Source organism: Tachypleus tridentatus, chromosome 4, assembly GCF_004210375.1.
Source record: "Tachypleus tridentatus isolate NWPU-2018 chromosome 4, ASM421037v1, whole genome shotgun sequence".
NCBI classification, from domain to species: domain Eukaryota; kingdom Metazoa; phylum Arthropoda; class Merostomata; order Xiphosura; family Limulidae; genus Tachypleus; species Tachypleus tridentatus.
Window position 1 is genome coordinate 110,388,138 of NC_134828.1, and position 26,241 is coordinate 110,414,378.

The following is a 26,241-nucleotide window of genomic DNA, read 5'->3' on the forward strand; positions in this document are numbered from 1 at the left end:
AATTTGACCCCATGCTACTTTCATTGTGTCACTTGATGGTATGTACTCTATACTATTACAATCTTTAATCTGCTTACTGAACGATTGATTGACGTTATTCTGGCTCCATGCTACCCTTATCGTGTAATTAGATGGTATGTACTTTATACAAACTATATAAATCATTAACCTACTTCCTGAACGAAAGATTAACGTTAATCTGAAACAATGCTACCCTTATCGTGTTATTATATGGTATGTACTTTATACGAACTCTATCAATCATTAATCTTCTTACTAAACGAAGGATTAAAGTTAATCTTACTCCATGCTACTTATATTGTGTCACTAGATGGTATGTAATTTATACTATCTATTACAATCTTTTATCTTCTTACTAAACGAGAGATCAACGTTAATCCGACTCCATAACACCCTTATCGTGTTACTAGATTGTCTGTACTTTATTCTAAGTTTAAAAATGATTAATTTACTTACTAAACGAAAGATTAACGTTATTCTGACTCCATTATGATACTTATCGTGTTACTTGATGGTATGTACATTATACTAACTATAACAACCATTTATCTACTGACTAAACAAACGATTAACGTTAATCTGACTCTATGCTACCCTTCTCGTTTAACTAGATGGTATTTTCTTTATCCCAACTATAACAATCTGTAATCTACTTACTAAACGAGAGATTAAATTTAATCTGACTCCATAATAATACCTATCGTGTTAATTGATGGCATGTACTTTATACTAACCATAACAATCATTAATCTACTCACTAAACGAGGGATTAACGTTAATCTCACCCAGTGCTACCCTTATCGTGTTACTAGATGGTATGTACTTTATATTAACCATAACAATCATTAATCTACTTTCTAAGCAAGGGATTAACGTTAATCTGACTCAATGATACCCTTATTGTGTCACTAGATGGTATGTATTTTATACTAGCTATAACAATTTCCAATCTACTTACGAAACGAGATATTAACCTTAATCTGACTCCATGATGATATTTATCGTGTTTCTTGATGGAATGTACATTTTACTAACCATAACAGTCATTAATCTATTCACTAAACGAGGGATTAACGTTAATATGACCCCATGCTACCTTTATATTTTTATTAGATGGTATAACTTTATACAAACTGTAACAATATTTAATCTTCTTACTAAACGAGATATTTACGTTAATCTGACCCCATGCTATCTTCATCGTGTTATTAGATGGTATGTACTTTATGTTAACTATAACAATAATTAATCTATTTCATAAACGAGGGATTAACGCTTATCTGACTCCATGCTACTTTGATTGTGTCACTAAATGGTATGTACTTTATTCTATTTATTACAATATTTTATCTACTTACTTAAAAGGGATTAACGTTAATCTGGCTCCATGCTACCCATATCGTGTTATTAGATGGTATGTACTTTATACTAATTTCTACAACATTAATCTACTTACTAAACGAGGGATTATTGTTAATCTGACTCCATTCTATCCTTATTGTGTCACAAGATGGTATATTCTTTATACTAACTATAACAATCATTAATCTACTTACTAAACGAGAGATTAACGTTAATATGACTCAATGCTACCCTTATCGTGTTACTAGATGGTATGTACTTTATTCTAACTATAACAGTCTTTAATCTACTTACTAAGCGAGGGATTAAAGTTAATCTGACTCTGTGCTACCCTTATCGTTTAACTAGATGGTATTTTCTTCATACTAACTATAAAAATCATTAATCTACTTACTAAACGAGAGATTAACTTTAATGTGACTCCATGATAATACTTATCGTGTTAATTGATGTTATGTACTTTATACTAACCATAACATTCATTAATCTACTTACTAAATGAGGGATTAACGTTAATATGACTCCATGCTACGTTTATTGTGTCACAAGATGGTATATTATTTATACTAACTATAACAATCATTAATCTACTTACTAAACGAGAGGTTAACATTAATATGACTCTATGCTACCCTTATCGTTTTACTAGATGGGTGTACTTTATACTAACTATAACAATCATTAATCTACTCACTAAACGAGGGATTGTCGTTAATCTGACCCAGTGCTACCCTTATCGTGTTACTAGGTGGTAAGTTGCCTGAACTACAAAGGTAATTAGTTCACTATCTAAATATGGGCTTTGTATTATCCGCCCTGCTGTTTTTATATCCTGCTAGAAAATGTGTCCAAAATTTACGAGCATCACTTTATTATCAGCTCAATGTAATCATCAGATTCGTGTTAATCTTCTACTAAGTTTTATTTCCTCACTTGATGTAACATAGCGTGAAGTACCCAGAAGAGTCGAACTGTGTAAACAGAACTTGATGATAACCTGACACAGTCAAGATGTTTTGTGTTAAACATATATATAATTTCTTTTTTTGACTTTAAAGTTTATTAAAGTTATTTGTATCCTGATAAAAGAAAGCACTTATGTTGAATTAGTTTTATGTGTATCATGTAAATGTTGTGATTGTTGACAGCATAGTGTACTGGATGTAATTAAGTTTACATTAGAAAGAAGACAAGTTACATGAATTTTGTTTCAATATGTTTATAAGATATACATATACGCTTATAAGTGTGTTTTGTTGAAGAGTGTTTAATGTTTGAACATTATTTATTGTTTGTGTGAGAAGAATATATTTATAAACAGAGATTAATTTGTAAATGGTGAAAGAAAATTTGCCTAAACGAGATTTTTTCATTGGTGTGCTTTATCTACGTACAAATTATATATTTTTTTCTACAAAATGTTTACTTTAAAAACTTCGTGCAAACATTCGTCATAGTGAGTGTCTCAGCTCTCCAATCATAATTTTTAGCTCATATTCTGGAGAAAGAAGGCATCTAGTCAACAACACTCACTTGCAGTCCTTCATTGCAGCTCGGGCTGGCAATGTGGTTAGGGCGCTTTACTTGTAAACTGAGGGTAGCGGGTTCAAATTCCGGTCGCACCAACCATGCGCACCCTTCCAACCGTAAGCGTTATAATGTGACGCTCAATCCCAGTACACGTTGTTAAAAGAGTATCTCAAGAGCTGGCGGTGGATGGTGATGACTAGCTGCCTCTCCTCTAGACTTACACTGCTAAATTAGGGATGTCCAACGGAAACAGTTCTCGAGTAGCTTAGCGAGAAATTCAAAAACAAACAAACATTCCTTTGTTTAATTTCCTTTATTAAACAGTAGGATGTGACTACCATTTTTACAATGCACTAATGGCGTTATATAGTGTGGGCTACCACTTTGCAGTCGCGAACCATGAATCTTCGAATTTACTTCCCTATTAGCTATTGTTTAGTTTAACATATTTATAAATTTCCCATTGAAATCTTCATTAGATACTCCTATACTGCTATGTATTAAGGAAGTGGAAATGTTTCTTCCTGAAACTTTAAACATATTAACAGCGAACATGTCGAAGTTGATGTACCTGGAATTTTGTACACTATTATTTTGTGAGTAACGTCTGATTAAGATTTAGTAATCTTACTAAATACGATGACGTTTTAAGTTATACTCGTGCTGTTATTCATCTGTGAAAATCTAGCTTTCACATCTAACTGCAATTATTCATTTATATTTGCGAACTAAGAACGCTAGAAACCGGGTATGGATACCCGTGGTGGGCAGAGCCTAGATAGACATCTGAGTATATTTATGATGAACTTTAAAAATGAACAAACAACCCATCTATATTTCTGCATGGTTAGTGGAAGTATTTTTCTAAGCCTGTACCACATGGTTGTAAGAGTTGACTGACCGATTGACTAAAGACTTTATTGCTATGCTGATCTTTGTCACTTACCAACATTAATACTGGACATCAAAAACTGGAAGCGGTTCGATAAAAATAAACAACAGAATATCTTTTATTTTGATCAGTGTGGTAAATATCGAAAGGATAAAACTGGATATTGCTCAACTGGTTAATAAAATGACCAGATTGGTTATCTAGTTAATGCACTGATTTAATACTGGTTTTGTGGTTAATAAACCAATCTGACACTGTTTATCTGGTTAACACACCAACCATTCTGATGATGTTTCTGTGGTTAAAACAACGAGTTGGTACTGTTTCCCTGGTTAATACACCAATATGATGATGTTTATCTGGTTAATACACAGATCTGATGATGATTCTATGAAAAATACATCGATGTAGTGCTGGTTCTTTGGTTAAGATACTAATTTGGTATTGTTTGTTTAATTAATAGCAGAACTGCACGCTATGAACAGAGAACACAGACTTTATACTGTTTCTCTAACCAATACACAGGCCTGATACTGGTTCTCTGGTTAATACACCAATGTAATACTGGTTCTCTAGTTAAGGCACAGATCTTATATTTCTCTTACGTGAAGACACCGATCACTCATTGTTTCACTGGTTGAGACACCAATCTAATATTGGTTCTCTGGTTAAGACACAGATCTTATATTTCTTACGTAAAAACACCGATCACTCATTGTTTCTCTGGTTGAGACACTGACCTGATATCGTTTCTCTGACTGAGACACCTACTGATACTTTACTAAACTGTCCGAAGTTTGCTAGAAACAATAGGATATCAGTGATATGAGAGTACATATTTGTAAAGTATGGAAGTTTGTTTGTTTTCCCCATATTTTACAGTCATTTTTTTTCCTTTCTAACGTAACCATGAGCTATATCTATCCTTCTTATATTAAACGTCTTGTACCAGTCTCTAAATGTATATATCCTGAGTCATCCTAATAGACATATTGCTGATTATATTATTAAAGTACTGAGGCTGAAACTGAAATTCAACAAACGTGAAACATTTAAATATCTAACAAAATATAACAAATTTTAATTACCTCTTTAAACTTATATTTAAAACCTAAAATATATTCTATATTTTTATAACTGTCATATTATATAGCAGTTATATCATTAAATGACGGGCCTGGCATGGCCGAGCGCGTAAGGCGTGCGACTCGTAATCCAAGGGTCGCGGGTTCGCGCCCGCGTCGCGCTTAACATGCTCGCCATCCCAGCCGTGGGGGCGTTATAATGTTACGGTCAATCCCACTATTCGTTGGTAAAAGAGTAGCCCAAGAGTTGGCGGTGGGTGGTGATGACTAACTGCCTTCCCTCTAGTCTTACACTGCTAAATTAGGGACGGCTAGCACAGATAGCCCTCGAGTAGCTTTGTGCGAAATTCCAAAAACAAAACAAACATTAAATGACACAATTTCTGACTCTTTATTATACTTAAGTGATTTGTTAGTTAGTACCCCCTGCTAGTACAGCAGTATGTCTCCGGATTTACAACGCTAAAATCAGGAGTTCGATTCCCCTCGGTGGGCTTAGCAGATAGCCCTAGGTGGCTTTGCTATAAGAAAAACACAAACACATGTTAGTTGGTAACATGGATAAATATGCTTGGAAACAGAAAAATAAAACATTTCGTTATGATACCAGCTTGTATTTTTAGGTTTAATAGACGCAGAACTGAAACCAATCTATCAGGTAGAAACCTGTAAGAATGACGTACATAAATCTCGTAGTCACATATGAGATAATTGACCAAGTTCATATTATGTTTCTAATAACAGAACGATGTTTTTATGACATTTATTCGTTCAGTGAGTGACGTCATGACTATAATCTTTCTGTTCTTCAACGACTCAGGATCTCACAATGAACCCTCCCATATGACAAGATTTATCCTGCAGAGTATTATCTCAGTTGAGTTGCATTAACCAACAGAGTAGTCAGTTTACTGTACTAGTTTAAGTATTATGATTGTTGAGATTACAGTTACATTGGTTATAGTAAGGAATGGATAATGCTTCAATAGACAAAGGATTCACCCTGACTTGTAATAGCCAAAGTTTGATTGACAATAACAACATATTTTACTAATGAGTTTAACAGTAGACTCCTCGGGCCAGTTTTAAGAACATCCTCTAAGATCCATAAGAAATTACTTAGAATTATACTATAATTTTCTTTCTTTGTTTTGAATATCGCGCACAACTAATCAAGGTCTATCTGGGCTAGCCATCGCTAATTAAGCAGTGTAAGACTAAAGGAAAGGCAGCTAGTCTTCCCCACCGCAAACTGTTGGGCTACTCTTTTACCAGCGAATAGTGTGATTGACAAACATATTATAACGGCTTAAAGGGCAAGCATGTTTGGTGCGAGGGGCATTCAAACTCGCGACCCTCAGATTACGAGTCGAGTGCCTCAATCACCTGGCCATGTGATTAAGGCACAGACTATAGTACTAAAACTTGGTATTTTGTGTGAAATTAATTAATTAAATACAGATGTTATGTTAAATAGTATATGTATAGTATAAAATAATCTAGTTTTATTAACAACACTTTAGTTAAATTCATTAATTGGTTTCTATATTAAGAACATGCAATAACCGAAAACAGTGTAAATGATATATACTTTTTCCAAGTGGCGAAACTTTCCAGTCTTGTCTAGAAACGGTCACCTTTCAAATGTTAGTTTTCCATTACAAATATATTTTCCTTAAAAACAACTTAATTATAATAGTGTACTATACGTTGAGATAAACGAAGTAATCATTATACGTATATTTAGTCAACGGCCATGTTTAGTATTATCGTAAAGCACCTACTTGCCTACCTTAAAGTTACGGAAAGAAATTAAGTTCGATTGATTAGGAAACTAACGTTAATTCCTTTTGAAATTGGTTTTGTCTGACGAAAGACGTCTTTGCTGAGATGTTTTCTTGAAACTGACTATCGACTCTTAAGACAAACAGTGATCGTTCATTTATAAGCGAAAGTATCCATAAAACCTATCTCTTATTTCCAATACTCACTACATGTTCAACGAATGAGCTGAGAGACAACCATGACATTACGCTGTCTTCACTACTCAGAATTCCTATGTAGTACATACGGAAAAAGCTATTAAGACTAGCTGCCGCCGATCATAATTGTCAAGTACCATGAACTATCCACGCAAACGAATTGATTGTACAAGACTGTTTTCATGAACTCCACAACGAGTAGTATGTGGTATCAAAGAGATGGGTTTGGTTTGAATTTCGCGCAAAGCTACACGAGGGCTATCTGCGCTAGCTGTCCCTCATTTAGCAATGTAAGACCAGAGCGAAGGCAGCTAGTCATCACCACTCACCGCCCACTCTTAGGCTACTCTTTTACCAACGAATAGTGAGATTGACAGTCCCATTATAACGCCCCCCCCGGCTGAATGGGCGAGCATGTCTGGTGCGACGGGGGCTCGAACCAGCGACCCTCATAATACGGGTCGATCGCCTTAACCACCTGACCATGCCGGGCCGTGTGTTTCTTACGGCAGTATTACTTCATTATCCTAATTATATTCAGTGTATTGTTTCATATTATTTTGGCTTGTGTATTTACAGTGAAGGTTCTAGTGTTTGTAGTTCCTTTTAATAATATATCTTATATTAATCGGCTTTATCAAATTTTAATGTCTTATAGCATTTTATTTTACCACGAAAGTATCTTTGTTATATGTAAGTCACGTTTATTACGAGGTTTTCGTGAACTAGCTGTCACATGTATTTATTTGCATATTATTTTACACTACTGGTTTTATTTTTTAAGCTTCATTAAAATGTTATGGGTCTTACTAACTAGTTGTATATTATATGGCCACCAAAGAGGTCGAGCGATACGTCTGCGAACTTACATCGCTAAAAAACGAGTTTCGTTACCCGTAATGAGCAAAACACAGATATCCAGTTGTGTAAGTCTGTGCCTAACTACTAAGAAGCTATTGTATTTTCTATGTATTCTACGATATATTTTGAAATTTGCTTTTGTTTTATTTTAATATCGTACTTTTCATTTGGTTTTAATATTATTAAGAGTGTATTTGTGTCATTTGTGACAGAGGTTTTCTTATCGGTGTTTTGAAATTGGACAATTATTTGAATATGTCATGAATAAGATAGAAGTATTTTACGTTGCTTAGAAAATGAAATTGTTTTTGGTTTATTACATGTTAATTTAGCCTATTCTGACGTGAAAAAATAATATCAATTTGCAATTTGGCCTGAATTATTTTCATATGTACGTAAGTGAATTTTACGTATTGTTACATGGGTAGTGCATCGAAACGGTTTTGTTAGAACAACATTTGTATTATATTTAAAATAGCTGAAACTACGAGTAAAAGGTTTTTTATTGATTTAGTGGGATTACGAGAAGATGTTTTTGGATAATATGTTCTTTGTTAAAGGTTTGATCCATTTGTAGTTTTCTGGAAATTTGTAAGGGTTTTTGTAGTATGCTCCAGTTGATATTACTGTATTAGATATAATATTACTGTAACTATGTTCTGTGCTGAAGTTTTATGTATTAATAGTTTTACAGGTTCTGTTAAAGTTTTATTAATATTATTTTTACTATTCTGAGGCTGACATTATTATTTTAGATGTAATATTATTATAACTATGAGGGGTTTTCCGTATTGGAGGTTTTTAGATGTTTTGGTTTGCTATTGTCTGGGTGTTTTCTGTATTGGAGGTTTTTAGATGTTTGGGTTTGCTATTGTCTGGGTGTTTTTTCACTGGCCTTTCAAACCGTGGTTCAGTTAGTTAAGATAAAGTGACGTTAGAATTAATAATTCATCACCTTCCAATCTTACACTTTTATTTATTAATGTTAGAGGTGTGTCGCTTCTCTCTTTCTTTATTATAGACTCGAGATCGATTTTTTTCTCTTTTTGTTTTGTCCTGGTTTTCATGCAGTTCAGACTCTAGTTTCGTCTGCCTTTTCTCCAGTGTAATTCTATACTATTTCTGGTCACAGTTTTATTTCAGTCTCAATAGAGATTGTGTATGTGACTTTTGTTTGTTTTCAGCGCGGATTTCCACATTAAATTCAATTTTCGTTAACTCACCGCTGTGTAAATCTTAAGAGGTTCCCTTAATATCTCAGTTTCAGTTAGATGTAATACATTTTCCCTTTAAATACAACAGAACTTTACGAAATAATACGTTTTTAGGCTTACCTGCAATAGTTACAAGTGAGTCAGTACTGATGCTCGTTACGTAATAATACCTATGTTCTTAGGCTTATCTACGGTGGTTACAGATAAGTGTTAAAAATATATTTACTGTTAGAGTGAGTCGTTACATAGTAATAACTATGTTTCTAGGCTTACCTACAATAGTTACATGTCCACTCTGGCTAATCATGGGATTTGTATTAATCTGACACATATACTGGCCCTGGTCTTCTTTCTGGACATTATCTATGTGAAGAACCCAGGTGCTATGGCCATTATGGGTTATTCGGAAGCGTGGATTCCTTGTAATCACAGCATCATGTAGAGATAATAGCATGTGCCTGTTTATGTGAATCCACGACACCTAGTAGACAGGAAATCTTACTTTAGCGATTGATTAGTAATCACAGTACATAAACCTCACATATTTAAATTTCAAATGTGATATTACTATTATATTTAATTCGCCTTTTAAAATATTACATAATGTTAACACTTTCATATTGATAAAGAAAATTATTTTAAAAAATAATTTTCATTAATATAAATTGCGAGCACTTTTTTTAAAGTTAGAGGGAGTGAATGTGTCGACATTGGACCATATTAGGCCTAGTTTCATAAGTAATCCGTGATGTTAGTAGCAAAAGGAAAAAAATATTATTAATGAAACTAAGATGTTAGGCTTAGTTGAATTAATCCAGAAGGTGAAACATAAGACAGGTATAATTCTTCAGACAGACTGTTAATATATATATTTACGTGTGATTTCTAGTTAACGATAAGAGTTAGCTTGTTCTTACAGTTAGTTATATTAAATCTTGTTGGTTATAATGTTTTTAGAGTTAGTTACATTAAATCTTATTGGTTATATTGTTGTTTTTACAGTTTGTTACATTAAATATTATTGGTTATAATCTTTTTTTCGTCAATCATTTTTCGATTAATATGTGAAATTACAGTTAGTGTTATAAGTTCGGTGAACAACGTGAAACAGCAGTTGGATTACACTCGACATTGTCCTCAACAGAGAACTTTTTCAACTAATTGTTTCACGAAGTTTAATTAAAAAAGATTCTTCATGTGGGAAACTGCTATTCTACCCACATTGTTACACAGGTGTGTCAAATTAATATATAAATTATTTTTCAAAATAATTTCATTCCGCATTTGAATAATTCGTTTACTTTTGACCAGGCATTAATAATACCAGTGAATAAGACTGACACAGTGGTTATCATGCTGATCTGTAGGTTGAAGGTTCGTGTCCCGGCACCAGCACAAGATAAACGGATTTAGCTTGCGTCTTGCACTTTGGAACAACTAGAGCTTCATAAAAATGACTGTGAAGTCCCATCATAGGATTTCACAAAAGTTACTCACGATTTATGTAATGTATAATTTATAACTGTTTTGTTAAATTGTTCATTATCTGAGTTAGCTGGCACAGCTTACCAAAGTGTTGTTATCATGCAAAACCATCACTGCACATGCGCGATATCGTTCAGTAAGTGTTCATATATTAAAACTGATTATCATATCTACCTAAGATATCTACATTAGCAAACGCTAGCAATTCCAATTATAATGATTTTAAAAAATGTTTTTTTATTATAAAACGTTAATTTGTTCAATTATAATAATTTACTAAAGTGTGTTTATGGAAAACTCTATAATAAATATTTTACAGCAGTAAACGTCGTCGTAACTAAATATCACTATCCCCAGGAAAGATATCCACAATACTAAGAACTTAACGTGTCTCTTGGTGGTTTTTTTTTTGTAGTAACACCATAAAATCATAATTCAACGAAATAATTGTTTGAACACGAAACATGATTGCAACCAGTTTGTGCGATTTACTGAAGTATATATATATGTATGACAGAAGACATTACAATATTTGCTTAACATGTTTTTATGATAAAAAATCACCATATTTAATTTATGTGAATTATTAGGACTTTATTTCAATATCGTTATCTTTAATAAAGATTAACGTTATCCAAGACGTTTGTTTCCCGACCTAAACAAGAACCGGAATATATAATATTTTCTGATAAATATTTAGTTTGAACCTTACTATGCATAAAAACCTTAGCAATATAACTTAATGAACTCGTTTTTTGTGTGTTGTGGAGCTTTAAAAAAAGAAGTGAGTTAAACGCCCCGGGGAAGATCGTATATCGTGTTAAAAGCAACACTTAAAGAAATCAACCAGAATATGGTTGCAGCATAAGAAAAGAGTGATCTGGCATATTCAGCAGTGAAACAGTGATGTGATGAATTTTGACGTGATGGACAATCATATGAAGATAAGCCCAGATCAGGTCGGTCATCGATATTGACCACGCAATAAGCTCTAGATAACATTTAAAATTTTCTTATATATGACAGAAGAAGTTATTGTAACGGATTTACTATTATATATTAATTTAACATCGACGTTTCTGTAAGTTAAATTTATATTTAGAAATGCATGTAACATATCGTGTTAAATGTTTATGGCGAATATCCCGCCTATTCTCTAAATCTATAGAAGGTTTTCGACTGTAAGAATCAACAATATATGATTTACTGAAGCACTAGCGTATTATTGCCAAATGAAATTTCTAGAACTTCGCCTTAACGTTTATAAACCGACGAGCCGACAGACAGTTATATTTTGTTGGTTCGCTATAGTTAGTATGCTATAAAACTCGAAAGCCATTACTGTGATGAACGCTTATTAATTGAAACTTTAGATATTTGACCAGAAACGTTTACAGAATTTGAATATTATAAACTGTTTAACGTCAGTGAATTCGCAGTGGATATCAATATTTTTACAGAAACATTACATAATTTCATCGGTGGAAAATCAGTTTGTAAAGGGCATGAGACTAGCGAAGAATAGAGAGCTGGTTAACTAACTAACTGTTAAGTAAACTGCAGTCATATCAACTCGAAACTAATTCGCTCATCCTAAACCGTCGATAAAATACTCAGTTCCAGACCAGATAGAAGACTCTACATTGTTTTCAAATTTGTAAAACCTGTGTATATAAATCATTATTTGTAATAACTGATATTATAAATTGTATTATTGTTTCTACATTAAAATGTATTTGTGTTGAGAAAGAAAACTGTATGTATCAATTTTGTTGACAAATATCACAAAGTTGATATATATATCCATACTTCATAAACTCCTAAATACAAATTATAAGAAACTCAGTTTCAGGCTTTTCTAAGTTGTAATACGTAACATAATAAATAGGAGACTCGTACGGAATAAACTGTAATACATAACATTACGAGTTTAGCATTTTTAGTGACTTTTTGGGTACAGGTAAGGTTAGTACCAGATGAGTCTAAAAATGTCACCTGAGTAGAAAATGATAATAATTATTGAAGACAAATTATTACTCTATAGGTTTCAATATGCTTGTAGCTATGGGTTTACCATTTTGACGTTGGGTCAAAAATAAAAAAAACACCCAAATTTAATCACCCTGAAGAAGTTAGAGTTACAATCCTCTGCTGGAATGACATCCATTTTGAGGATGGCAAGGGTGTTTTACTGGTTGATTGATTTGGTTAAAACTTTTACAGAAGAGTAGGAAACATCCTTAGTCAACAATCTGAGTCAAGAACTCAAAGTATAGAGAAGAGAACTGCTTAAAACGGAGTATGGTCTTCCATCATAACAATACATGTGTTCTTCCATCAGAATAATAAGTGTGTTTTTCCATCAGAATAATAAGTTTGGTCTTCCATCAGGACAATAAGTGTTGTCTTCCATCAGAACAATGCTCCAGTTTACAAAATTCGTGTTACTTTGATCGCTGTCAATGATACTGGCTTCGAATTATTCAGACACCATTCTTAATCATTGGCTTTAGTTCCAGGTGACTTTTCTCTTCTCTAATTTAAATCATTCTGACAGGTCAAAGATTTCAGAGTGATTATGGTCTAGTACATATCGTCCAATGTCGTGGATTGAACACCAAGAAGAAAAGTTCTCTTAGAAGGGCATAGACCCTTTAGGGAATTGATGGTGCAAATGTGTAGACAAAGGAAAAGTTTATGTTGAAAAATAAATGATTGTATTTGTTTGATTTTTGTTTATAGTTAAGACAACAAACATTTCGACAACCCTCGTAATTTATGGAATTTCATAGATATGGTTAACAAATTGAGGTTATTTTAATGCCAGAAATTGCATGATTATGAAACTTCTTTAACAGTAATATTGTTTTGCATTCATTAATTAACGTTTCTTAAGAAACATCATTTAGAAACAAAAATGTATATATTTTTGAGAATTATCATAACCTTTTCTTGGGATTATTTACTCAAATTAACAACGTATATTTTACCAGACAAAACTGGTTCATAAATATTGTAGTATTTGACAGTTTTGTAATTCACTCATGTTAAAATTATTCTGAAATATCACTCGTACATTTTGTACTTTTTGAAGTCCTGCGTTTACTCTTATAAAATGCTGAATTACACCTTGTAAAGAATTGAAGTTACTACTTTTATACCATATATTTATTTTTCAGAATATTATGATGTAAAGTTTTGGCATTATTCCTCTTGGTAGTTTTCAAATTACTTTTATAAAATTCCTCGATTAGAAAGTTATTATAAAGTGGATTATAAACATTGCATTTTCTATCTCTACCTTATTTCTATTATAAAAGAGAAGTTACACTAAGTTAAATACTTTGTTCGTAATTAAATTAATGATGCTTTTAGATACTGTAATTACATGATTTAATTTCACAAACCTTATATGGTTCGAGGTTCTCCACTACACAAGCTAACGTCAACGAACGACCTTCTGCTATGGTCACATTAGGAATAGGTTCTGCGAAGCGAGGTTCTCCTCTCCTTCCTGTGTCAGCTAAGAAACACATTTACAAAATTATGTAAAATCTGACCTTTAAATAATTACCTTATACATGCAGAACCTATCATTCCGCATGATGAAGACAGCCCTCCTAGAAAATAGTTCAACACGCTGTTGAACTTTGCTATTTTCTACTAATACTACTTCCTAATCTTTAATTGTTAGTACGCAAGTAATACTTTGATACACTTTGCTTTAATTGTAAGGAAAAAATAATTATAATAAAATTCACTTTATTTATAAATAACCCAGATATACTATTTTGTATGTGTAAGGGACAAAGATGATACCTTACGCAACATTCTGTGACATTTCAAGCTTACATTTGGTCTATCATCGTGTATTTTGTAATGTGCTTACGTTGTATTTATCTGTCCATATAAACAAAGCACAAAAGTCTACTTGTCTGTCTGTTTGTTTCTTATCTAACTAGTCCTATGTCGTTGGGAAAATCTTAACCAAATCTTGTGGGATAATAGTTTGGAACAAGGGGAATGTTAATTATATTCATAACCCTTCTACTCCTTCGTCATTATTGTTATTATTCAGCATTCATTACCTTTGATGTAAGTTAGACTTCACTACACTCATAGATGGCGAAACAATCGTACACAAAAAAACAACAATCAAAGTACTAATTATTTTCTGTAACACGGTTAATGACCGTCAATTATTTAATCACGTGAAGACAAAGTGCACATATGTACCTTTACTTCCACATTCCAAAGTGTTTCTCCACTGCCTCAAAGAGGTCGCAGGTTGCTTTCCGCTTTGACAAACTACATCTCTACCCAAATGATTCAAGATGCCCAAACGACATTTGAATTCATTGTATTCACGAAAGTAAAAAATAATGATGATCTGAGAAAGGAAATCGCACGAAACGGAAAAAGAAACTGCTACAAGACAACTGAAGATAGGGAAATGACAGCGAGAAGAAAAGGACAAGAGACAACTGATGAAACTGTTACCACAAGAAGAAGAGTGAGAAACTCAGTTGCATAACCTGATGATACAGGAGGACAAGAAGACAATATCAAGATCAAATGAAGGTTGCTACTGTTAAATGTAGATGTAGAATGTATTTTAAAACAGCTTATGATTATTATATAAATAATGATTATGAATCAGAGTCTGTATATGATGTTGTAAGAAGATATATAGAATGTGATTCTTATAAGACACAAATATATCCGAATAGAAAGCAAAGACTGTTTTGTAATTAAGACAAAATTGAATTATAACATTTGAGAGAACTACCATCACCTTTTAATGTAGTCTTCAAGGAAATTCCGATGAATCGAAAACATTGTAACCAATATTTATATAATAAAACACAAAAGTTTGTATGTCTGTTTGTCTGTTCATTATCTAACTACTTCTAGGTTCCTAGGTCAATATCAATCAAACTATGTGTGATAATATTTTGTTTCAAGAGACATATTTAGTGGGTTCATAGTCCCGCCAATCCCATTATTGATATTATTGAGCATTTATTATCTTTGGTGCTAGTTGAAGTGAACTACATTCATAGATGGCGCCACAGTTGTACACAAAAAATATTAAATTTAATATAACGTAACAAACAAACAAATCTTTTGTCACACAACATACACAAACTGTAGGGGAGGGCACATTAATATCGTACATATTCCAAATAGTCTTCTAGCATTCTCCATGGAGGAATTCGATGAAGAAAAAATAGTCGCCACCTATGAAACAGTACATAAACTCAGCTAAAGTTTCTACTTCAACAGCCAACATAAGGCTGATATTCAGAATGTTTTCTACAATTATACGTATTCCTACTTTAAACCGTGATCTTACAATTTCGGCTCATAAGTCAGTTCAGTGGCCAATGACCCCCAATTAATTAATTACGTGAAAGACTGTGGAAAGACATTAAAAGCTGGGCGTCGAAAGCGGGCAACAGAAAGAACACCTACAGCTGTTACTTTTTTCTTACCTCTTCCCTCAAAATCACTGGGACCATTGTACGACTTATATCATGTTTTAAGCATATTTGGTGAGGAAGTGATAAATACGATAATAATATGTTATAAATAAATTGTGTCAAACGTAGTATGTTTAGGTTAGTTATCATAACATCCACTACATCTGTTTAGTTCAATCATAACCTGGACAAACGACAGCCACTTTAACTTGTACTTTTCTATATGAACGTGCTCTTGCATCTTTTTGATGTGTGTTCTACTATTCTAGCTCCCTGCTAGTACAGCGGTATGTCTCGGGATTTACAACGCTAAGATCAGAGGTCCGATTCCCCTCGGTGGGCTGAGCAGATAGCCCTTTGTGGCTTTGCTATACGAAAAACACACACGCACACTTTACTGTTCTATTTGAAGTTTCTTAATACCAAGTACTGTCTTTTTTAATTGTAGTGTTTAGTTAGACCTATAATACGTATAATAATAATAATATGAATATATCAATATTCACTTTGCCAGTCAACTTAGGATTTCAAATAAAAATGTTAAAAAAGAACACCTTACGTCTACTTCTTATTTTTCATAAGACACGAGCCATGAGGCCTTTCTATTAATTCATACCCGCACCGCAGATCTGATTTATTTGAATACTATTACAAAGCAAGAAACTCATTGCGTGGATATAATTTTCTCGGAACTTTTGTAATTAGTAAATTGGTAACAAAGTGGGTTTACCTTCCACAAATCTGACTTCAATATCGGGATGATCTCACGAAAAAACTACCATCCAACGTAAATGTGATTAAATTTTAATGAAGTAAACATTCACGCTTGATTTATGCAATTATCAACACTACAATTATACTTGAATAACTCTAACATAATATTTAACCCATCTTTACGACTGGATTACTTGAACATTGCGCGTGTTTTTTACTCCCTTTGCGTATGGAGTTATGCAAATTACCTAACTGTCACGCTTAATCTTATTGGACGTTTGAATTAATTAGATAATCTGAACGTGAAGTTTGAGTTATCTTTACGTTTGTGTTAACTCAATCTTTAAATGTAAAGTATGGAAAATCTTCACTATACGATTACATGTTCATCACTGTCGTTGTTTTAGGGTTAGTGCGATCACCTTGATATTTGTATTGTAACGAGGTCTTAAGGAGTGTGATTTTTATGACTGGTTAATTATTTCTGAGGTTGGTAATCCATTTTGATTAACATTTCGTGTGATGAAACTTATCTGTTTCTTTTGTTTGACACAAAATTTTCTGGCATTTTTATCGATTAGCTAATTATTTGTGTTGTGTTTATATATCAGGTGAGTATTTTGGGGGGACAAGTTTGTCGTAAATGTACTGATATGCTATTTTTAAAATACATATGGCTCTTATGTAAAAAACAAACAAACAAACAACTGTTGTACAAATTTATGTAAATATATCCTGTATCAACAGGACCCGCAAGCAAATAGGTGTAACGTGTATAATATATTTATATGTTGAAAGGTATTTTCTGCTCTTGTACTAGGCCCAATTCTGAATATAGAAGGAAATAAAAACGTTCGTATCTTGGCTAAATATTGAGATTTTGCTCATTTTTATTGCGTCTTTGAATGTGCTAATTATATTTAATATCCTTTACGCAATAATCCCTATAACATACATAATACCAAATCATTCCATACAACGTTAAGCTTTTAAGATTCAAAACGTGTATTTATCTTAACAGTTTACTTGAGACTAGTGCTTAGAATGCCATGAATAGGAGTATTACAAAATCAATCTACTAACAATTATCCAAGTCAACTGAGTTGGTTCAAAACTCCGTCTGAAATTTAATGTTCTTTTTCTTGTTAGTTTTTCAACATTTAAACCTGACATATTAGATTGCTGCTCATCCATTAATATGATATTAATTAAAATAATTCTTTAAAATGGTGTCTCTTTTTCCTATATTTTCATAAGAATTACACGATTTTTTTATTTTAAAAATATCTATAGCTTATTTGAATTTAAATAAAACAGATGTTTGATTTGTTTTAATGTCTTTAATGTCAAGCTTTGATTTATTGTTGTTGGTTCTTATAGAGACATACAATAACTTTGTTGAAAATATCTTTAAAAAAAAGAAAACGGTTTGGTTTATTTGTTTGTTTTGAATTTCGCGCAAAGCTACTCGAGAGCTATCTTCGCTAGTCGTTCCTATTTTAGCAGTCTAAGAATAGAGGGAAGGCAGTTAGTCATCACCACCCACCGCCAACTCTTGGGCTATTCTTTTACCAACGAATAGTGGGTTTGACCATCGCATTATTGTGACGGGAATTCGAACCCGCGACCCTCAGGTTACGAATCGAACGCCTTAGCCATATGGTCCGACAAATATAACAACAAAAAACTGAAATGCTGATGACTTTAGATTAGAATTGGTCTATTCATTAGAGTACTAGCAATTTATAAGATAAAAGCTTCATAGCCGTACATATAAGTATAGCAGTTTGCAAAATATCTAAAAGTTAAAAAATATTTTAAAAACGTAACTGTGGTAGCCACACCAAATGTATGTTGATTGGCTCGTCTTGATTATTGTGGCTTACAAACAGATGCAATGTTTGATCAAGTGAGCTTACAAATTTTTAATCATTCTATAACTACTCTGTTTCTACATCCTACTACTTGATTTAAAATACGTCACAATTTACTCTTTAAGTTCTGGAAACACAGTTTACTGACATTTGTCATTCAAACAAACAAATAAATACATTAACTGTTTCAAGAAATTTTTGTCCAAGCACACAAAAGCTTGACGTTAAAGCTACGAGGTTCACATGTGTTTCTACCTGAAGTCTTTCCTTCAACACTAAAAATCATGGATTGGGCGGGATTGGTTTGCTGCTAAGTGTGTCCTAACCACAAAATTACGAGTTCCAGTTTAGAGCAGTAGATGTTATAAGGATAACAGTCAAATTTCACTATTCGGTCACAGTATCCTAAGAATTCTAGGTTGGTGTCGTTTGACTAGCTGCTTCTTCTGTAGTCTACCAGTCTAAATTAGAGATAACTTTGCACATACAGCTATTTGTATAATTTATTTTTGGCTATTTATATATGAATTATAAGTTATTTTGAAACAGTCTCACGTGACAGCACACACAAACAAAGCTATTTCATGTAATACTAAATAACTTTTATTCTATCGGTTATACATATGCACATACAGTCGCTATATTAACTTGTAAAACGTGTTTTAACATTTCTAATACACAATTAACTTTACAATAAATAATTATATTTCCTTGTACGATTTAATAAAAGCCTAGTATTGAAATAATCTAGTTACGTAATCCCTTAGTAACTACTGTTTATATGTCAAAGCTAATGAATCTATTACTTTTTGCACCACTCACAATTTTTATTTGATCATATCTCCTAGTTTATAAAACCAACTAAGTGAAAAAAACTCGAATAATCACAGGAAAATTATACTACAGTTAAATCAAGGAAACTTCTCCCATAAGGATATATTAATGTCTCTGTGTATATGTCAAGCTTGTGGCGTGTTTATATGTTACCTAAACTATGTGGTCTATAAAGGGATGGATGTCTGTACATATATAGTTTAAATAGTTCCATTTATAGATGCATAACTAAATTTTGCTTTCCCTCTGATGGGTGTTTGTAAATATATGGTAGTATTCCACGAACATAAAACGTGCACATATGGTAGGTACAAACTGATTATACACAGTGTAAGAATACTTTGTGACTAAATATGGAGTTAACGTATTCATAGTAAGAGTGCATCATGAATGGATATAGTTGGAACGTAAACGTTGGAGGGGTACATAAAATAGTATATAGATGTCAGTGTATCCCTGGGAAGGATACATAAGACATAATACAGAGCTGGGAAGAGTATATATGATATTATGCAGAGTTAATGTATCCCTACGAAGAGTACAGAAGACATTATATAGAATTAATGTATCCTTGTGAAGGATACATAAAACAGTATACTGAGTTAATCTATCCATATGAAGGGTACATAAGACACTATACAGAATTAATATATCTCTAAGAAGGGTACGTAAGACAGTATTCACTAGGAAGGGTACGTAAGACATTATACAGATGTTGGTGTATCCCTAGGAATGGCACGTAAGACAGTATTCCGATATTGGTGTATCTCTAGGAAGGGTACATAAAACATTATACTTAATGTATATCTAGGAAGGGCACATAAGACATTATACTTAATGTATCTCTAGGAAGGGTGAATAAGACATTATACTTAATGTATCTCTAGGAAGGGTGCATAAGACATTATACTTAATGTATCTCTAGGAAGGGTACATAAGACATTATACTTAATGTATATCTAGGAAGGATACATAAGACATTATACTTGGTTAATGTATATCTAGGAAGGGTACATAAGACATTATACTTAATGTATCTCTAGGAAGGGTGAATAAGACATTATACTTAATGTATCTCTAGGAAGGGTACATAAGACATTATACTTAATGTATCTCTAGGAAGGGTACATAAGACATTATACTTAATGCATATCTAGGAAGGGTACATAAGATATTATACTTAATGTATCTCTAGGAAGGGTACATAAGACATTATACTTGATGTATCTCTAGGAAGGGTACATAAAACATTATACTTATTTAAAGTATCTCTAGGAAGGGTACATAAGATATTATACCTAATGTATCTCTAGGAAGGGTACATAAGACATTATACTTAATGTATATCTAGGAAGGGTACATAAGATATTATACTTAATGTATCTCTAGGAAGGGTACATAAGACATTATACTTAATGTATCTCTAGGAAGGGCACATAAGACATTATACTTAATGTATCTCTAGGAAGGGTACATAAGACATTATACTTAATGTATCTCTAGGAAGGGTGCATAAGACATTATACTTAGTTATTGTATCTCTAGGAAGGGTACATAAGACATTATACTTAATGTATCTCTAGGAAGGGTACATAAGACATTATACTTAATGTATCTCTAGGAAGGGTACATAAGACGATTTATGGCGTTCAGTTTTCTTCGTTATTTCAACACATTCCTATTATTACTGAAATAGTATTATCTTTACCCTACTAGGGCAACATAAGCTACATCTATTTTTTCATTATTTGAACACTATTATCAACCTGAATACTATTTCCTACCTATTAACGTTCAAGATTCACTAATCTCTTTTTACAACTTAAATTTTAATAATATCATGGCACATGAGTCTTTTTTTTTTTTTTACAGAAATATAATTATTTATTATGGACCAGTCATATTACAACTACATTAATATAATATTTTATTATAAGTCTAGTTTATCTACTTCATAAGAAGTGAAACAAATAACAATGGTTTGCGTTTTAGAATTTTAATGTGTAATTTGATTTCTCAATAAACATGTTTGGAATTTTGTATGACTTACATCGTAACATGAAACTACCGTAGGCCCTCTAAGTATTATTTAGTGTCTGCTATGACTTCTTAGGAACGATGTTATGAGAGGTCTGACATCTGTTTAACAAGTTCTATGGTTTCACTTAGTTTCGGTAAAGAGAAAGTTTTATAGTTTTATCTTCTTTAACTGTTTCATTTGAAACATATTTTTCAATACACATCTTGTAGAATGTATTTAAATCACGTGTAATTGTCAAATGAATACGGGGCTTTCTTTTGTAAAACATTTATTCAGATATAATTGAAAAATTATTGTCTCATACAGTTTGAATCTGTGTTGTATAATATTGTGACGTTTTAAATTACTGACCGATTAAGATTACCAGGAAATAATTCACTGTTATTACCTCACAGTGTGGAAAACATTTATTTCTTTTTCAAACGAGGACTTATCTCGTGTCAGTAGTTGTTTAGGACTCATGTGTCATTGTTTCCAAAACGTAATGGCAATCTATCGCACGCGTTTCTGATACCACACGGCTCTAATCGGACTTCGCGACAAGCGTTCGGTCTCTTGTGTGTGTGTGTGTATATACATATATATGTGACCCAAAGTTTCGTGATTACTTTACAATACTACTAAAACCTCATTACACTGCATCTATGCTTTGATTACAGCAGCAGGATTTAAATGTTTTGTCCGTATCTCTTGATATAAGGTCCAATATCTGATACGTTACAGCACAGTGTAGCAAATGAACGAGTCAAGCTTTCTACAGACATTGTAAGCATTGCGTTCAGACAGAAAATTAATATTGTTTTTAAATGACACACTTGGTTTTTGGTACAATTTATGTTAACTTTCATTCATAACAATCTACTTACTAACATCAGTAATAACAATAACGAATATAACTAGTTTAAAATATTTTTTATGTTTTTTCTTATAAAGTTCACAATGCATTGTTTCTTTTAAACGACTGATATGGGTATTAATATCCGTACCAAGCCGAGCATGGCCATGTGGTTAAGGCGTTTGTCTCGTAATCTGAGGGTCGCAGGTTTGAATCTCAGTCGTACCAATCATCCTCGCCCTTTCAGTCGTGGGGGCATTATAAAGTAACGGTCAATCCCACTATTCGTTGGTAAAAGAGTAGCCCAAGAGTTGGCGGTGGGTGGTGATGACTAGCTGCCTTTTCTCTAGTCTTACACTGCTAAACTAGGGATAGCTAGTGCAGATAGCCCTCAAGTAACTTTGCGCGAAATTCAAACCAATACCCACACCAGCGTTCTTGAGAATACATTTTTACTTCAAGTGGGTTTATAGTCATCACAAACGCATTGTTTCTTTTATCAGTGGATATCCTTGCAATCAATTAAATGTATTTTACAACCAAGTACTGCTTTGTTCTAAATTTTGTGTTCTTAATATAATACAAAGATATGCAAGAAACTCAACGACAAATCTTTACTTTTTTCGCTCATATTGTGCAAGATTCTTGAAATAAAACAAACATATACCTCAAATAAGAATGTATCATAAAGAACATAAACTTAATCTTACATTAAGTATCCAAAACTGGGTAGGATGTAACCAAAATTTATATTTATGTAAATCACCACATATCAGCATGAAGTCTGTTAATACTCGGTTAAAGTTTTTACATATACCTATCCTCACCTGGATAACCAATCAATGATTTTTACAGATATGATGTTACAGTGGCGAGAGTAAAGTACGCAGACTCCACATTGCAATGATCAAAAGAACAAATAAATAATTAAACTTCACATCAACTGATATACATCTGTGTAAAAGTTTCACTAACTTCGTATTTAAAAACAATAGATCACATTTATCAAGTGTTTTTTTTTTAGGCAAGCGTTTTTTTTCGAGGTTACTAAACATATGGGCCTGGCATCACATTGTGATTTGCATGTAGGGTTACATGTCAAAAGAACCAAGGTTCGAGACCTCATGCCACTGTTTATGTTCCAAAAATTTAATTGTAGGTGCGTTAAACCGACAGTCAATACTGTTATAAGAATGGTTAATGTATCCATTATGCTGGCCAAGCGTGTTAAGGCCTGCGACTCGTAATCTGAGGGTCGCTGGTTCGCATCCCCGTCGCGCCAAATATGCTCGCCCTTTCAGCCGTGGGAGCGTTATAATGTATCGGTCAATCCCACTATTCGTTGGTAAAAGAGTAGCCCAAGAGTTGGCGGTGGGTGGTGAAGACTAGCTGCCTCCCCTCTAGTCTTACACTACTAAATTAGGGACGGCTAGCACAGATAGCCCTCGAGTAGCTTTGTGCGAACTTCAAAAAACAAACAAACTTTTTTTACGTAGAGGTAAACCTGACAAATTCACGCTTAAGTGATAGAAAATCTCGTAATGCGGTCACATCTACAGAAAACTTGAAGAAGAGAAAAAACAAACCACTTTACCAATTTCACTGACAGACTACATAATTAATAATAAATAAGATAATTAATACAGTTTCGATTACATACCTCTGGTACTTATGAAATGTGTAATTGATCAAATATTTGTGATGCAGATTACGTTAGATTACAGAGTTTTACTCCAAATTTTCCTTAATTTGCTCTTTTCGGATTTCCAAAGAGATGTATGTGTGTGTAAGTTACACAACATGAAAAGAGAAATCTACATTTAGTGTGTGTGTCTTTACTACGAATATTAGGTTAATGTTTTTTTTCGCTGTTTCGTCAGGTTTACGTTGAAGAATGCAACTTTGGGTCTCTAACTAAGTTGCTCTTACATTCTAAGTTAAAGGACTTTATCACACATTTATTACCACATGGTAATATAGTTCTACATGTGTACAAAACTTGAGGATTTAGTTTCTTTTCACACAGTTTTAACTGTTATTTTGAGTTGCATGTAAAATTTATTTATTCAATTTTCTCATGTGTTTTCATACAACCAATTAAAATACATCTGGATATATATACACACCATGGAGTCAATATTATCTACGAAAATATACGTTAGTAAAATAACGCTTCACTGTAGCAATTATTTAACAATTATAAAATACAACAACAACACCCAAATGAAGAAACATGGATAAATGTGATCTAAGCACAGTATGATATTTGTTTCTCTCGTGTAAGTATATTTTTAATCCCTGTGTCTGTACATTTTAGCTGGACACTTGAACAGGATCAACCATGCAGTTGGCAGTCATATAGGTTCATGCTAATTCTTGCAACAAAACAAACAAAATACTCTTCTTTGACTTTAAACCGGCGCGTGGTTAGCATCGAGTTTGACGTGATTACATATATCATGCTTCATCCAATATATCACGTTTGTCTGATGTTCATCTGGTGTCAGCATTATGTAACATCAGGTATCACATTACGCTACTATTCACCTGGCCTGTAACAGTTCAGATGGGCTTAAAATAAATTAGTCGACTTCAAGAAACAAACACCCTTTTATTCTTCGATTAGTTTAAGAATTGGTAACACAAGATTGTGGAGAAAAGAGGCAAAGAGCAGAAGTTTCGGACGTTTCAATCACAATTATTTTCACATGGAGTAAGAAACGTGATCACCCCCCTCGTAACTGTGATAATCACTTAATAATAATTTGATTTATAACAAAAACGACCAAGATAATTGATGGGTTAATCGTTACGGGCTCCGGCATGGCCAGGTGGTTAAGGCACTCGATTCGTAATCTGAGGGACGCGGGTTCGAATTCCCGTTACGTCAAACATGCTCGCACTTTCAGCCGTGGGGGCGTTACAAGGTGACGGTCAGTCCCACTATTCTTTGGTAAAAGAGTAGCTCAAGAGTTGGCGGTGAGTAGTTATAACTACCCGCCTTCCTTCTAGTTTTACACTGCTAAATTAGGGAGACGTATAGCGCGGATAGCCCTCTTGTAGCTTTGCGCGAAATTGAAAAAAACAAAACAAACATTTAATCGCTACGCTAACTAAGTCTGGGTCTGACGCATCCCGGTCAGTGAAGCATCACACAGGTAAGTAACTGAAGTTGTCGGGATGAGCCTGAACGTACATTTGGCAAAACCTATAATGACTTGAAAAAACACGAACAATTAGTAATCATTTTTTGCTTCTCACGTATTCTTCTTAATTTTTCTTGGTGTGTTTTCAATTGTCTTCTTACTAAGTGGACTCGATATGGCCAGCTGGCTCAGGCACTCGACACGTTGTTCGAGTGTTGCTTTTCATAGCTTCCGTCACACCAAGCATTCTAACCCTTTCAGCCGTGGGGGTTTTATAATGTGACGGTCAGTCCCACTATTCTCTGGTAAAAGGGTAGCCCAAAAGATGGCGGTGGGTGGTGATGACTAGCTGACTTCTCTCTAGTCTTATACTGCTAAATTAGGGACGGCTAGCACAGATAGCTCTGGTGTAGCTTTGCGCGAAATTAAAAACAAACAAATTCTTACATAGTTTTCTCTCAATGCACACAGAAGATAACCTGATGCGGCTTTACTATAAAAACACCAAGGTTAAATACTGACTTTGTGCGAAAAATATCTTTTCTTTATTAATCTTGAAACAGCTCGAATTATTTGTTCCCTCAATGTTTCGTGAATAAAAACAACTCGTTTTAAATTCAAAACATTTATTTCTCCTGTCATAACTTTTATGAAACACTTATATCTTTGACCTAAATCAGAACATTACTTTAGTTAAACTGAAACCTGACGTTTCGAAACTAATTATTGATAACTCACTATTAGTCACATTTTGAAATACATTAAATGCTCTGCAGGTTTTGTTTACCTTTCAAGTCTCAAATGTTTTAAAGACCGGCATGGCCAGGTGGTTAAGGTACTCGACTCGTAATCTGAGGGGCGCCTGTTGGAATCCCCATCACA

General features: G+C 33.3%; 1 protein-coding gene across 3 annotated transcripts in view; it reads right to left on the reverse strand.

Moving 5' to 3' along the window:
• Positions 1-26,241, reverse strand: part of LOC143249877 (lachesin-like) — a 275,716-nt gene that overhangs the window by 83,717 nt on the left and 165,758 nt on the right. For all 3 annotated transcript variants that reach the window (XM_076500466.1, XM_076500467.1, XM_076500464.1), the window contains exons 2-3: positions 13,840-13,955; positions 9,221-9,428 (exon numbers count right to left, since the gene is read on the reverse strand). In XM_076500466.1, coding sequence (XP_076356581.1) covers positions 9,221-9,428; positions 13,840-13,955 — 324 coding nt within the window. The remainder of the gene's footprint in view (positions 1-9,220; positions 9,429-13,839; positions 13,956-26,241) is intronic.